This window comes from Corvus brachyrhynchos, unplaced genomic scaffold, assembly GCF_000691975.1.
Source record: "Corvus brachyrhynchos isolate BGI_N302 unplaced genomic scaffold, ASM69197v1 scaffold331, whole genome shotgun sequence".
Classification (NCBI taxonomy): Eukaryota; Metazoa; Chordata; class Aves; order Passeriformes; family Corvidae; genus Corvus; species Corvus brachyrhynchos.
This window is the reverse complement of record NW_008237229.1, coordinates 972,359-987,508: the sequence shown is the minus strand read 5'-3', so window position 1 is coordinate 987,508 and position 15,150 is coordinate 972,359. Positions and strand designations below refer to the sequence as shown.

General features: G+C 39.3%; 1 protein-coding gene across 6 annotated transcripts in view; it reads left to right on the top strand.

Annotated features, from left to right (window-relative positions):
• Window positions 1–15,150, top strand: part of PIEZO2 (piezo type mechanosensitive ion channel component 2) — a 244,170-nt gene that overhangs the window by 173,212 nt on the left and 55,808 nt on the right. For all 6 annotated transcript variants that reach the window (XM_017729452.1, XM_017729451.1, XM_017729450.1 and 3 more), the window contains 7 exons: window positions 728–888; window positions 1,824–2,000; window positions 2,177–2,302; window positions 3,758–3,958; window positions 5,009–5,213; window positions 5,353–5,454; window positions 5,924–6,089. In XM_017729452.1, the coding sequence (XP_017584941.1) occupies window positions 728–888; window positions 1,824–2,000; window positions 2,177–2,302; window positions 3,758–3,958; window positions 5,009–5,213; window positions 5,353–5,454; window positions 5,924–6,089 (1,138 nt within the window). The remainder of the gene's footprint in view (window positions 1–727; window positions 889–1,823; window positions 2,001–2,176; window positions 2,303–3,757; window positions 3,959–5,008; window positions 5,214–5,352; window positions 5,455–5,923; window positions 6,090–15,150) is intronic.

The following is a 15,150-nucleotide window of genomic DNA, read 5'->3' as shown; positions in this document are numbered from 1 at the left end:
GGGATACTTTCACCCAGCTTCAGGATCTCCACTTGCTCAAGCTTTTTCAACAGAGAGAAAGATTTGACTGGACTACAGTTTGCCTTGCTTGTTTTAGATGTCTGTCCTGTGAAGGCACCGGTCACACTCTAAGAGGCTGTGCTGTTTGCAAGGCAGTTTAGATAACTCTGACATCTGAAGATGTCTATAGTACAGTTGTTTAAACCCATGTGACAGGAATCCAAGTCCTAGTGTGCATGGATTTCTTCCAATCTGGCTGAAAATCTTTCTGAGTAGTAGTCGTCTGCACTTTCTGAAATCGGCTGGGTCCATAGCTTCCAAGCATCAAAAAAAATTTACTTTTCTAGCTGGAAAAGGACCAGGGCTGGAATTAGTTCCTGAATGAGATCTCTAAGCTTAGGTCCAAAAATACTGGAGGACGAGAGTCCAACAAGAGCTCTGATGAGAGGAATAAAAGCAAAATTGGCAAGGGAGGCCACCACAGCTGCTTTTGAAGTGCGGAATCCTTCCAGGGAATGTGGGTCAGAAGGGAAAGCACCCCACCTAAGTGGGCATCAACCCCATTTTTGTTTAGTTAACCACTGAGCTGTACCTTTATCCTCCATCTTGTCTTACTCTAAGGCTTAGAAGAGAAGCAGAAAGCTCGTTGTTGTCTAGTGGAGTATTCCATTTCACAGAGACCTTCTGTTTTTGTCCTCACAATGATTCTGCTTGAACATCCCTTCAGACTTAAGGAACAAGTGGCATCTGGTGATCGACCGCCTTACAGTGCTGTTTTTGAAATTCCTGGAGTATTTTCACAAGATGCAAGTCTTTGTGTGGTGGCTGTTGGAGCTGCACATCATCAAAATTGTTTCATCTTACATCATCTGGGTCACAGTGAAAGAGGCAAGTAAACACCCACTGTCAAACTCTTACATATTGTGGAGGCTTGTCAGCATCTGCCATGTGGTTACACATCCAGATGTAGGGAGAGGGCTTCCTCCTGTCAGACCTCACTGAAATTATGGCCTCCATCTGGGTTTGTTGCCTGCTGGGAACCTGCCTTGACATCTTCCACATTCTCTCTGTCTCAAGAGTCTCAGCCCTCCCCTTTTCTCCAGGTATTAAAGTTTTATTAGTCTCATTCTTTGGATTTAAGAGACATAACCTCTCTACTGCTAAAACTGTCTGTGGGCACCGTCCAGGGATGGAAGATGTAGGAAAGGACTGGGAAGGTACATATAGAAAAATTATTTAAACTTGGTATAATGCTTAAGAAACAAGAATGTGGAACTATGCCTAAAGAAAAAGGGACCAATGCTTTAAGCTGTACTTTTGGTGTGGGCAATGTGAGTTCTCTATGTGGCATAGCCATTTCTTGAACAGGGTGGTAGGACAGCATTCACTAAAAACAAAAAAAAATCCCTTTTCTCACTTTTTTGGGGGGGAAAAGTCAAGAGGATGAAGGTCAGTTGCACAGACACACGGATCTCTGCCATTTCTTGTTTCATGTGTACTAAAGCAGCAGAAGCTGCATGTGGTCCTTTGTATTTCACACCTGTGGATAAGGAAGATACGGAGTTTTGTGGGTCTAATAGTATTAATGTTATGTAAGTGGTAAATTTCTTCCTAAACCAACTGTAAAGTTTTTCCTTCTTCACTTACTACTTTGTGTCTGTGTTATTGTGAGTATTGCTGTAATCTTTTTTTCAATATTTTCCTCAAAGTTTCTGCATGTCCCTTTCTTTTGAACAATTCTTTTTTTTACCTGTGGAAAAGGTCAGACTTTCTCAGTTCTTATGTTACTCCATGTAATTTCTGTACTGTTTTTGTGTTTTCAGGTGTCTCTGTTTAACTTTGTGTTTTTAATTGCCTGGGCTCTTGCTTTGCCATATGCTCAGTTTCGCCCACTGGCATCAAGTATCTGCACTGTTTGGACATGTGTGATTATTGTCTGCAAAATGTTGTACCAGCTCACATCTATTGATCCCAAGACTTTTTCCAGTAACTGTACACTGGTGAGTACAAATGTATATTTAAAAGGTTTGACTGCTGTCTTCCTCAGTGAAGGAGAGCAAAAGGAAGCATCTCAAGTACAAAAGTAACAGTTCACCTGATGTATTAGTGTTGATTATCATACCCTCCCCAAGCAGTTTTAAAGTCATGTTTTATAACTGTTGCATTTTGTTTTTAGCCGGGAGAGAATGAAACTAAGGTTGATTTAGAAGAACTCAAAACCTCAGTGCTCTACAGTGGGCCAGTTGATCCTGCGGAGTGGGTTGGATTGAGAAAATCTAATCCCCTTCTTGTGTACTTAAGGGTAACTTCTTTAATTATCTGTATTCCGATATTTTCTTATTTGTGATGAAAGTAGCATTGTCTTGAAATAAATAATCTGTCACACATTAAAAAAAATGTAATGCCAACCACTGACAATAAGGAAGTACAGAGGAAAAGAGGCAACAGAAAACCACATCTGTTACACAGAACATTTCCAGAAGGGATTCAGTACCAATTAAGTTATTCTTTCATGCAGAAGTATCACTTTTGGACTCTACCACCTGTTAAAAGCTCTTTAAGAAATGAGATATTTAAGAACTCTAAGTAATTAAGAGGTACATGGCTTTCAGGTGCCGAAAGACTAATGGGTCTAATTGGGAGTAATTGCCCTGAATGACAGTGTGTGCTAGAAGCAGTTAATTTTTTTAAGTGCTTATTCTTTAGCCACAGTTTATTATAATATAATGAAAATATATGAAAATATATGAAAATATAATGAGTTAAGAGAATCATTCATTCAAACACTAGTAAACAGATGTCTTTTGTTTTTCTTCTTGTTTTTAGTTGATGCCTGTGAGCAATATTTTATTATTCCTGTCTTGATTTAAAAGCCTTACTTACAGTGAAAATGTGCCAAGTCCTAAGGAAAACCATATCTCTTACCAATTTAAAGAATCTCCCACATTCTATATACACAGTTTAAGGTTGTCAGAAAACATAAAAATCCCAGTGGCATCTGTTTCAGGAGATTCTTGTCCCAAATATTTCTCAGATAACAGAGATCTAGAGTTTGCCACTTCTGCTTCAGTTATGGCTTCCTTGAGGGACTTTCTCTGAGCTGTTTTTTTTAAGCAGCTTTTGGAGTTAGTTAGTACCTCTCTTCTATTGAGCATAGGGCAGATCTCCCTCCTGAGATAAATAAAAAATCAATTCATAGCCACCCCTGACTACATCCTAGTCAATCTGGCTTTGGGAGAGAAGGACCTGTGCCTGAGAGAAGACTGACAGACTGTTCATGTAAAAGAGTGTTCAGGTTAAATTTGCTCTACCCAACATCCTTGTTTTGGGAAGTCAGTGCTTGACAGCTGAACCTCTGCAGGTGACTTTTGTGTATGTTTGTATCTTCTATCTCCTGCAAAACGAAGCACGATACCTTAAGAGAAGCTATGAAATATGAGAGGGCACGTGGATGGGTCAATGCCTTTTTCCTTCCCTTCATTTCCACAACTAGTTCTTATTATATTATTTTTTAATTAATGTCTTTATATGTATCTCCTGGATGTCTGTATGATTCATCAAAATCCAGGAATTGGTGTGAACCTTAGTTTTTTTTAATCATAGTAGCTGGGAATAGGTGTCAGTGCATTCTGGAGTGCAGAAGTCCTCAGTGATACCATCAATCTGAGTATAAATGGGTTTATGCTTATCAGGAAATTTTATAGCTTCTTGTGGTTTTGACTTTTGTTTAATATTCTTCTGATTGTGTCTCCCATAGAACAACTTACTGATGCTGGCTATTCTGGCTTTTGAAGTTACAATCTACCGTCATCAAGAATACTATAGGTGTCGAAATAACCTCACTGCACCTGTGACTAAAACAATTTTCCATGATATTACAAGAGCACATCTGGATGATGGACTGGTAAACTGTGTCAAGTATTTCATAAACTACTTCTTCTACAAGTTTGGTTTGGAGGTAAATAACTATGTATTACTTTTCTTTATGGTATAGTTCCAAACCTTTTGATTGTGTTATTTTTGAATACTAGCTTGGACTGTGTTTGACATCTAGATGCTTCTTAGTCATCATTCATGTTAGTCATCTCTGCTCCCTCACCTTATCTGTTTATGTGCAAATGAAATGTACTTTGAAAAAATCTTTGCATAAATAGTGATTTGTCAAAATTTTTTATGCCTGTCTGAAGGAGGCAACTCCAAGAGTAATGAATCCTAAATCTACTCATAATTAACAGATAGGTCTTGACCTATCTGTTAAACACTACCACAGCTTTGATCTGTGGAGTAAACTGTTCACAGCCATCTGAGGATTAAGGATGAGTGAAAATTAAAAGAAACCAGCAAGTTCTTTCCTTTGGGAAATGATTTTAAGCTTATTCTAATCTGGGGAGAAGAGAAAACCAAAATAGCATAGTGCACTGAATAAATTAAGTGTTCACTAAGGTTCAAAACATGTTTCAAGGTACTGAGTGAAGGGACTGCTTTCACTGAAGGCAGAGAACAGAAATGCTGGAATGCAGAGCCTTTAGAATAATGGAGAATTAAAGCTGTCTTGCAGGAATTGACTGGATTTGTCTGTCACCAATAGAAGCTGTATGGTCTGAATACCTTGTCCATTTCCTACATGAAGATAGCTTTAGTTGTTACCAATCTTCTTTTCCACACCTGTACATCCTATCAAAATATGTGGCTGTGTAATATGTTCTTTGCTTGGCAACAATCAAACATTTCACGTCTCAGCTGTTGTGACAAGGCTCTTTCCTTTCTGTGTCCTTAGATATCACATAATGGAAACCTGCTCTAGATAGAGGAGTACCAAAAATTTGTGTGTTTGGGTGGAGTGGTGGAAGTTGCTGTCAGTGCATGTTGGTTTGCACAGGGCTCCTGCACAGGGCTCCATGCAGCACGTGTCCAAGCATTCTGTCAGGATCCACAATAATTTATTATTGCTGCGTTGACTGGCCATGAGGTCGTAAAAGTTGCCTAAGTTTCTTTGCTTTGTTTCCAGACCTGCTTTCTTCTATCAGTGAATGTAATTGGTCAGAGGATGGATTTTTATGCAATGATTCATGCCTTCTGGCTGATTGCTGTGCTGTATCGACGTAGGAGAAAAGCTATTGCAGAGATTTGGCCAAAATATTGCTGTTTTCTAGCATGCATCATTACATTCCAGTACTTCCTTTGCATTGGCATCCCACCTGCTCCTTGTAAAGGTAAGGACACCCTTTAAGGAAAATTAATGCTAGTTGCTTTTATAGAAAAGTGCTGGAAAATTGGTAAGTATTCTGAAGAAAAGGATTAAGTAATTTTTATAAAGTACTGATTGAATTTTTGCATGCTTCTGTCACACAGACTATCCATGGAGAAGTGGCAATGCCAACTTCAACTCCAACATCATAAAGTGGTTATACTTTCCAGACTTCATTGTGAGACCGAACCCTGTCTTCCTTGTGTGTAAGTATTTTAGCACATAGTTATGAAGAGTTTATATGTCCTTCACTTAAATCATCTGTACAGTGGAATTTGAAGCCAGCCTTTTATTTACTCTTCAGTAGCAAGATGACACTTTTTCTGGGAGATTGAATACTAAACATGGCTTTGAATATAGTAGAAAAATTCACAGAATTAGTTATTTTTGCATTTTCTTTTCCTGTATCCCTTTTTTAATAATTCAACCATCAAAATATATGAATTTTTCCCCTTTTCTCATTTATTTCTCCATAAAAGCCATAAAAAATGACAGGTAAAAAACCTAAATACATTAATAAATTTCAATTCCGAGTTAAATGCATTGAAAACTACTCAGTCTTGGGGGTTCAAAGTGTGGGAAAACAGTCTGATAACTGCATTATAATATATCACAACTCTCCTTACACCTCTGTTGATGACTGAAGTTTTCCTTCCAATCACCGCTTTCTCCTAGATGACTTCATGCTGCTTCTGTGTGCATCCTTGCAAAGGCAGACATTTGAGGATGAAAATAAAGCTGCAGTACGAATCATGGCTGGAGACAACGTGGAAATCTGCATGAATCTTGATGCAGCTTCTTTTAGCCAGCATAACCCTGTTCCTGACTTCATCCACTGCCGGTAAAAACTGAATCTTAAACACTTGGAAAATACAGTGCTTCCTTTTCATAAAGTTCACTAGGGTAAAAGTCATTCTCACAGCTTCCAATTTTACTTGGAATTTGTGTTCATGTATGTTCCCATCTAACATACTGCTGTATGAGACAGCAGATAGTTCATTTCTGAGTAATCAGCATCTGGTTTAGAACAGGGTGGATGCAAACATGTCTTTCTAAAACTGGTGATTGTTTTAAGTGCTGTCCAGTGGAGTTCAGTGATAAATTTGACCGAAAGCCTGCATTCACAGAATCATAGACTTGTTTAGGTTGGAAAAGACCTTTAAGACCATCATGTCCAACCACTGTTTTAGGCAACCAACACACTGAAAAATGTTCACCTTTAGGTCACCAGTTCTTTCATGCTATCTGTGCACATGTGGATTTAGAAAGTTTGGAGAAAAAAGGTAGTTCAGCTGTTACATTAATCTAACCCTCTATATTTCCAATTTCAGAAAGAATCTTGCTACCCAAATTTTAATTTCCCTCCATGAATGTCTGGTGGGGCAGCACTTATATTGGACGTAAGTGCTCTGTTGGTTTCCCTCCAAACACAGACATGTTAGCAAGAATCCATTGGAGTCTGCAGTTTCGCATGTATGTGTTTAATCACAAAAAGTCATCAATTGTGTCCCGCCGAGTTGTTGTCTAAGCACAATCAAAATAATACTCGAAGAGACTTTCCTTTGTGCTATTTCATCTAGGCATAAGAACCTTAAAAGTGTCTTGGAAGGACAACTGACAGGTCTTGTTCCTGAGCATTGCCTACAGAAGGGTTGTTTAAGGTGAATAATATATAAAGAGGCAGAGCCTGAGGCAGTCTCTTCTGAATGGCCTTCAAACAATGGAACTGTTCCTGTGTGATCATTTCAGCAGACACAGATTAGCTCAGCTCTTCTAAATTGTGCTGGGCATTCTCTTAATTGAACTTGTCTCTGGAAGTTTTGCAGTATCACGAGAGTAAATGGGAAGAGTAAGATTTCTTAGTTGTGGTGTTCTGTCAGACTTGATCTGTGAATGCATGTTACCAACAGATGTCTGAGTATGAAAGGAATAGAAAAATGTCTAGAACTAATGTCCATAAAAATCTTCCTTTTGATAACAGACTCCTATTTCTTTTACCAGACAAGTGGTATCACTACAAGTCCTTCTCTAGATCTTTAGGATGATCCTGCTATTTCTGTTGCAATTGGTTGCCAAATCTATCTTGAAATAGCTTTGAAAGGGAGACTTTTGAAACATTCAATTGACTCATTTGTCCAGAGACTTATAGTCACTACTGGGCAAAGGTTGAACAGTTCTCCCCCTTGAGAATTTCCAGTCTACACAGTGGACCCAGTGCTCTAGATTCAGTAACATAAGCAGGAAGAGAGAAGTATTAATCTTTCTTCAGAATGCTCCATCAAGTGAGGAAAATTTCTAAAAAATATCTGACAAATAGGGCTTGGTTGAGAGGAAATGTAGTGGAGATTGCCTGAGGTTTTCTCTTGCCACTGGTGTCCATCTTAGCAAAGGCTGATGCTGCCGTTGCATCAGGAGCGCTGATGTGTTTGGTCACTGGTGAAGACCATCACTGGTTTTTAGCAGAAAGATCGAATTTTCCTTCCTTAGTCCAGAAAAAAATCATTGTGAAAAAACTCATTAATTATGAGAATGTGTTTTAAAGCTGTCTTTGGAAGAGAAAAAGACAAGAAAATCACTGCTTTTTAAACAGCCTCTTTTGGCATTTTTTTCAATGTTCTCTGGAATCTGATAGATAATTCTGGCCATCTGTATAAGATATTCCCAAATGGACAAACATGAAAACTTTGAAACACGGAGGATATTCTTTGAATGTTTTAGGTGGAAACCAGAGTCAGGTTTATAGTGGAAGGCAAGTTAAGCAGAACTGGCCTGCTGCCCCTCCACAAGCCTTTGGATTAATTTCAGTGTTTTGGTTCATGTGCATGGTATGCATCAACTTGAAGCCATTGGTGGCAGGACATCCACTCAGACACACTGCTGGGCGTGTGCTGACCAAGGAGACCTGTGGAGTGGTGATTAACAATATGCAACCATTTAATTGGGAGTTTGCTGCATGTATTAGGCAGTAAGTAACATTGCTGATGGAGAGCACAAAAAGCCCCAGAAAATCAAAGAACCCATTAATGGTGGTGAGCTGAACAAATAAACTCTGATCATTTTATATTTGTCCCACCTAAATGCCAAAATCTGTGCAGCCATTTCATGTGACAGTTTTATGTTGTGTGAATAAGGAGAAGAACGAAAAGAACAGGACAGAGAAAGAAAAAAGAAGAGGGACATTTTTGTTTGAAAAACTAATCATGAATTACTAGAAAACCTATTAATTAATGCATTCAGGAGCAAAGGAAATTCCTGTTTATGATATCTTTTCTTGTAGATATTTGGGCAGGTAATCATGAAATCATAGACTGATTTGCATTGAAATGGAAGGGACCTTAAAGATCATCTAACTCCAGCCTCCCAAGCAAGGGTAGGGACACCTTCCACTAGACCAGGTTTCTCACAGCCCCATCCAACCTGGCCTTGAACACTTGCAGGGATGGGGCATCCACAACTCCAGGTGACCTGTTTTGGTGCCTCATTACTCTCTGAATAAAGAATTTCTCTAACATCTAATCTAAATCTCTCCTCTTCTAGTTTAAAACCCTTCCCCTTGTCTTATCCCTGCATGCCTGTGTAAACACTTCTCTCCTTTTTTTATAGGACACCTTTAATTGCTACAAGACCACAATGAGGTCTCACCAGAGCCTTCTCTTCTCCATGCTGAACAACCCTAACTCTCTCAGCCTTTCCTTATAGGAGAGGTGCTCCATCCCTCTGACCATGTTCTTGGACCTCCTCTGGACTCGCTCTAACAGGTCCCTGTCTTTCTTGGACTGAGAAAGGGACCTGAACGCAGTACTCCAGGTGGGATCTTGTGAGGGCAAAGTAGAGGGGAAGAATCATCTCCCTCGACCTCTTCTGAAGCAGCCCAGGATGCAGTTGGCTTTCTGGGCTGTGAGTGCACAATATAAGCTCCTGTCCAGCTTTTCATTCCCAAGTACTTGGGTACCCCCAAGTCCTTCTCCTCAGGGCTGCTGTCAATGAATTCCTCTCCCAGTCTGTGCTCATGTCTGGGATTTCCCTGACTCAGATGCAGGACCTTGCACTTGGACTTGTTCAACTTTATGAGGTTCATATGGCCCCACTTCTAAAGCTTGTCCAGGTGCCCCTGGATGGCATCCCATTCTTCTGTTGTGCCAACTGCATATCTCAGCTTGGTGCCATCTTCAAACTTGCTGAGGGTGCACTTGATCCCACTCTCTGTGTCACTGATGAAGATATTGAGGAGCACCTGTCCAGGACAGAAACCCTGAGAGACACCACTCATTACCTAACTCCACCTGGACATAGAGCCATTGACCACAACTCTCTGGCTGCACCCATCCAGCCAATTCTTTATTCATTAATAGCCCATTCATCAAATCCATGTCACTCCAATCTAGAGAAATAAGGATGTTGTGTAGGACCATTTTGAAGGTTTTATAGAAGTCCAGGTAGATGTCATTTCTTTATTTGTTGATCTTACAGAGTGTTGCAGTCACTCCATCATAAAAAGCCACCAGAGTGGGCAGGCACAATTTTCCTTTAGTGAAGCCATGCTAGGATCATCTTCTTGTCTTCCATGTGGCTACACGCTGCTTCCGTGAAGACCTGCTCCATGATCTTCCCAAGCACAGAGGGAAGGCTCACTTGTCTGTAGTTCCCCAGGTCTTCCTTCTGCCCCTTTTTAAACTGTAACTTCTGTTTGTTTGTTTGTTTGTTTGTTTGTAGTGTTAGCTGCATGACTCTGTAATGGGAACATGTAGGATGATGTCTCTAAGTATAAACAGACCTTCCTTTAGTATGACCTGCATAAAAGTTCTTGTGTTCTTGAAGGTATCTTACCTTTGTTTGAGCTCTTAAGTGTCTCTTTCAATGCTTTCACTACAATGTAAATTATACCAAGCTTTAGATTATGTTATTTTTGAGAGGTTGCACTGTACATTTGTGATCCTAAACGCCTAATTTGCTTCAAAGAAGCACCAGAGAATAGGTGACAGCACCTTAAGGTTACTAAATCTTTTATTAATAGTTATAAATCTTTAAAAGAAGGACTCCCAAGCTCTGGGTAATCCACTGAATATCTACCTCAGAAGAAAATGTATGTATCTGGGCTCCATCCAAGACAGTTTGGAACTGAAAGGGCTTTGTCTAAAAACATATCTTGTGCTTTTCAATAGAGGTTTCAGAAGGGTCTAAATATTTAGTAACATGGACAAGAACTTCAGGTTCAAACCTTATCCAAGCAAGTGAAATTAATAATGACATTTCTCCAAAAGTCAGTCAGAAAGAGCCAAACAATGAGAGAAGACAACATGGTTATGAATAAATTATGAAGCAGAAAAAAAAAAATTTAAAAAAGAGTTCTGCTTGGTATTCCTGGGTTTTCTGAGAAGCTTGATGTGTATTTACTGCTATGTAAAAGAATGGCAGCTGCAGACCAAAGCACCCTTTCTGAAGTATCCCTTCCCTTGAGAAGATACTAGTTGGTCACTGTTCTAGTAGGCATGGATAAAAAGCTTTTAACTGCAATATAAACAGCGGCGGAACAAGAACGTATTTCCAAAATGCTTCATTTTCTTCTCTCTGGAGAAATACTTGAGTTCAACAATGATAAATACAGTACAAGTAAGAGATTTCCTGAAATTTTCTTGTCTTTCCACCCCCAGATTTCTCAGGGGATAACGTGCTTGACCCCAAGAGAGTGCACATCCAAAGGACTTTGAAACAGAAATAAGAACAAAGAATAGAAATAGGAGCTTTTAGAATGATACAGGATTTAAAGCAACCTCACTGAAGATAATCCTTTCCCACAGTCTCTAATGCTGGAAAATTCTCATTTCAGTTCCCAAGAAGTTTTCAGATGTTCTCCTACACATTGTCAGGGAAAAAAAGCTTGGGATTGTAACCTGCTTTTTTCCACTTAAAAGCAGAAAAAGTCATTGAACTGTCCCCTTTAATACCTGTCCTCTGAGAATCATCAAGAGGGGAGTCAGTTAAAATGTCTGAAAGGCAGCTCTAATGCCAGTCTTGGAACTGTGTTCCAACTTAGTTTAGTGAGGTAGGACCTGCAAATGAACATTACAGGCTTCCTGTCATATTTGTTATTTAAAGCAGACAAACATTCTGTTGCTAATAAAATGAGCCTCAACAAATAACACTGTTATGAATTTGGGTATTTTTAAAGTGGATGTAAGCATGAAAGGAGGACTTTGCTGGTAAGAAAGTAATAGTAAAAGAATGTCAATCCTTGGAGAGGGTTTAACAAAAATAGTAGGAACTAAGACCTGTGGCATCCACAGCATTAGATTTGAAGAAGTCCATTGCAATAAAGGAGCTAGGTTTCAGAAGATTGGATGTTGCTGTTGGTGAGGGGAAAATCAGTGAAACTGCCTTCTGAAAGCTGAAATAGAGCAACAGGGAAAGGCTTTGAGGATGGAAGCTTGGTGAGAAATTAGCAATGTTGGGATTAGAAGGGGAAATGAGCTCTGATGCAGACTGCTAAGAGTGTAAGGAATGGAAGAAAGAAGAAATTTGGGAGTAGGCGTAGCTTACAGAACATGTGTGTATAGGGACAATGTGTCTGGAGGAGAGAGAAGAGGTAGTTATCAAAAGAGGGCTAGAGGAGGAGCCTTGGAGGTGAGTACCACACTCAAAACAAAGCAGGGGGCTTTGAAGCTAATGAAGCTACATTACAGCAGCTCCTCCAGCGTGAAGAAGCCTTGAGCTGCATCCATCACCACAATAGGCTCTCATCAGTGTGTAAGAAGTGTGTTCTTCCCCTAAATTTCAAAGCACTGGCTGAGGACAAATACCTTTCCTGAAAGGGGTTATTGGCTGCAGCATCAGCACCTCTTGGTGCCTGCAGGCAGAGGGCCAGACACTAGACTGGTCATAGCCTAACATGTTTCCTAACATGTTACATGCCAGGAAAACAACTACACCTAGAGCAATCTCTCTGCAACAGGCTGGATTATATTACAGTTAAAAGTTAATTCCTGTGGAAATAAAGTACTGAAATAATCATGGTAGGACCAATAAAACTTTAGAAAAGAAAAGCAGATAATTTGATAGAGAGAGCCATCTGAGGTTACGATAGCTTTGATGGATGTGGAGAATGAACTTCAGACTTTGTCTTCCTTGATTTTGAGCAAATTGATACTGTAATTTTTTCCAAAATGTTTTCCAGAGTATTAGTGGGTTCTACTAATGACATGGTTGGAAAATCAGTGGGTTTTATTTCTCATTAATCTTTCCGGTTTCTTCTTTGTAATTTCTCATTCAGAGGCTGTCATGCTACCAAAAGCCATAGTTTGATGCTTTTGGTGCACTGGTGTAGTTGTTAATCTTCCTCAGATGTGTGACTATTCCTGGCCTCCCGCTACACCCTCCCACCTTTCTGCATTCATCACACCAGCACTGAGTTGGTTTGGAGGCTGAATGGGTGGAAAAGTATCCTTTCCTTCTGTCCTCCCTCAAAATAAATAGGCTTTTGCAAATTTTTTCTTGAAACCATTTCAAAGAGCCAAAGCCAAAAAAGGGGCTGAAATGCAGAGCTGAAGGAGTGAAGGGGAGTGGGATTGTCCCCTTGGGAACCAGCTGTACAGATTTCTAAGGTGTGTTGTCAAATATCACATCCTGAGGGTAGCCTTTTGTTTTTGGTGAATGAATGGAGATTTAAAGAACATTTAGAAAATGTGGGTTTGGAAGATTTAAATGATATTAAACTAATGGTCTGTGTGGTCTGCAGTGAAAGCATAAAATTACAGTGTATTCTATCCAAGGTTAAGCATTTTCTCCTGTCTGTGTAGAAGCTTTTAAAAAGAGGGTAAGCACCTTTACTGTCCTGATGGGTTTGTGTAGGGTCTTTTAACTGCTGGAGTGCCTTTGTCCTTCAGCCTCCCACTGTTGCATTATGATCCCAGAGCAAGGAACTGAAAGTCCTCACTTCCTAACTTTCTGGGCTTTGAGGCAGAATTTAAAGATTTACATATGAGAACGTGTCAAATGATTTGAGGCAGTATGTTGAGAACTCCCCACCAAGACACATCTTTGTTCCTGCTCTTACAGCACTTGACCTATCCATATCAATATGAACAATTAATGAAAATTAGGGGCATGCATGACTACACTGTAACAGACAAGATTTTGCATATTGTAACTGAAAGAAGTATGATTTCAGGAAAATTTTTATCTACCTGAAAGAACTTGAGTGGTTCTCTCCATAGTGTTCAATGTGGCATTCTTCTTGGGATAGCACAAAAGGGGTTGGTAATCTTCATTGGTTAGGTGTGTCCTGGCAGACTTGTTCAAACACCATTTTGTAAGATTTCCACTCCAAAATGAATTATTGGGAGCCATTTTTATTGTTGGACTTGCTTGCAACTGCACAGTTACAAAAGTCAGAATGCTTTCCATCTTTAAGGACTACATTATTTGTCACTTAACACAGCAGTATTGCCTCCTGCTTTTTGAGAAGTTTTTCTTTACATCCAGTTTTGTAGTTCAGAGATGTGGTTTAGAGACGCCCAAGGCTATTATATTTAGTGTATATTTTGGCTATAAAAAGAACAGATGTATTTAGTATTTTAGATGACTACTAAAATACAGCAAATGGCTACCATTATTCTGAAAAAAAAAAGCTAGATTGCTGTCTTCTTTTTCATATTCTCTCTAATTTCCAGAAGTTTTAATCTAAGAGTGGTGTCTGCTGTGCTGCTGACTGTGACTTAAGCGAATGCCATGTGTATAGGTTGGGAAGTTTGGATTGAGACAGTCCCAGTTGTCTCTAAGAGTCAGAGTTCATTTCTTTTGAAGAGTGTTAAGATATTGCTGGTTTTTTGATCAATTCGGTTCTATTTTGGGCTTTTCTCAAAAGATGCTGATGCATTTTGTTGGTAGCAAAGGACAAGCTTTTTGAAATAGAGCAGTGTCAAGAAAGTGATCTCTTCCTAGCCATCCCACACACCAATAGTTATTATTAAAGGAATATCAAACGGAATATAGTTTTCTGGAGAAAAAATGAGAGCACCATTTCCAGTGCATATTAAGTTAATGAAGACCTCTTTGACTGATATCTTCCTTATTTTCCAAGTGCATATTGATTCTTTGTTAATGTTTTATCACCCAGAACCCAGTAACATCTCCAAAGTCATGATATTTTTAGATTTCACAGGCAGTAGATTACAAATTTCTTAAATATTCACAGGAAATAAACATAAATGAGCTTTCTCGTTAGCTTTCATTAAATACTTCTCTGGTGAAATATGTAATACAGGCCTATAACTGTAGGACTATAAATACATACTCCTAGAAAGTTCTGAGCCTGAGAACATCAAGCAGCAGGGGCCTTTTTATGTGGCTTCATACAGTGCATTTAGTTCATTTACTCCTTACATGGTTTGGCTTAGGTATATGTGCACTCCTGTAGCTCTGTCTCCCTGCCTGGTTTCCTGACAAATGTAGTTTTGCAGCCTGGGTGAGCAGACTCTGAAAACACAGTTAGATTTGGAATCAAAACACTGTAAATGGGAGGAAACTAAGAATTAGTTGGTTTTGCAGTGTTTAGCTATATGTAGTACTTGGTATTGCCTTTGGCAGATATTCTTGTTTGAAAGCTCACTGAGTCAATATTAAGTCAAGATTTTAAGGAATCTGAAAACACCAAATTGTTTCTCTCTCTTTCCCACTGTGGGCCAGGCTGATTTCAGATAGCTCCATCTCACAGCCTCCTGGAAAACGTTTCAGTAAATTCTATCACATTTCTGTTCTCTAGAAACCTTTTGCCCCTCAAAACTTTAGCAGTTGATCTCCATTAGAGAAAGATATTTTTAGCAGCTGTCTTTGAAAACTAGCCTTTTGACCAGGCTGAATTCCCTAGAAGTCATCAATAAATATGGAATTGTTTGCAGGGGTGTACT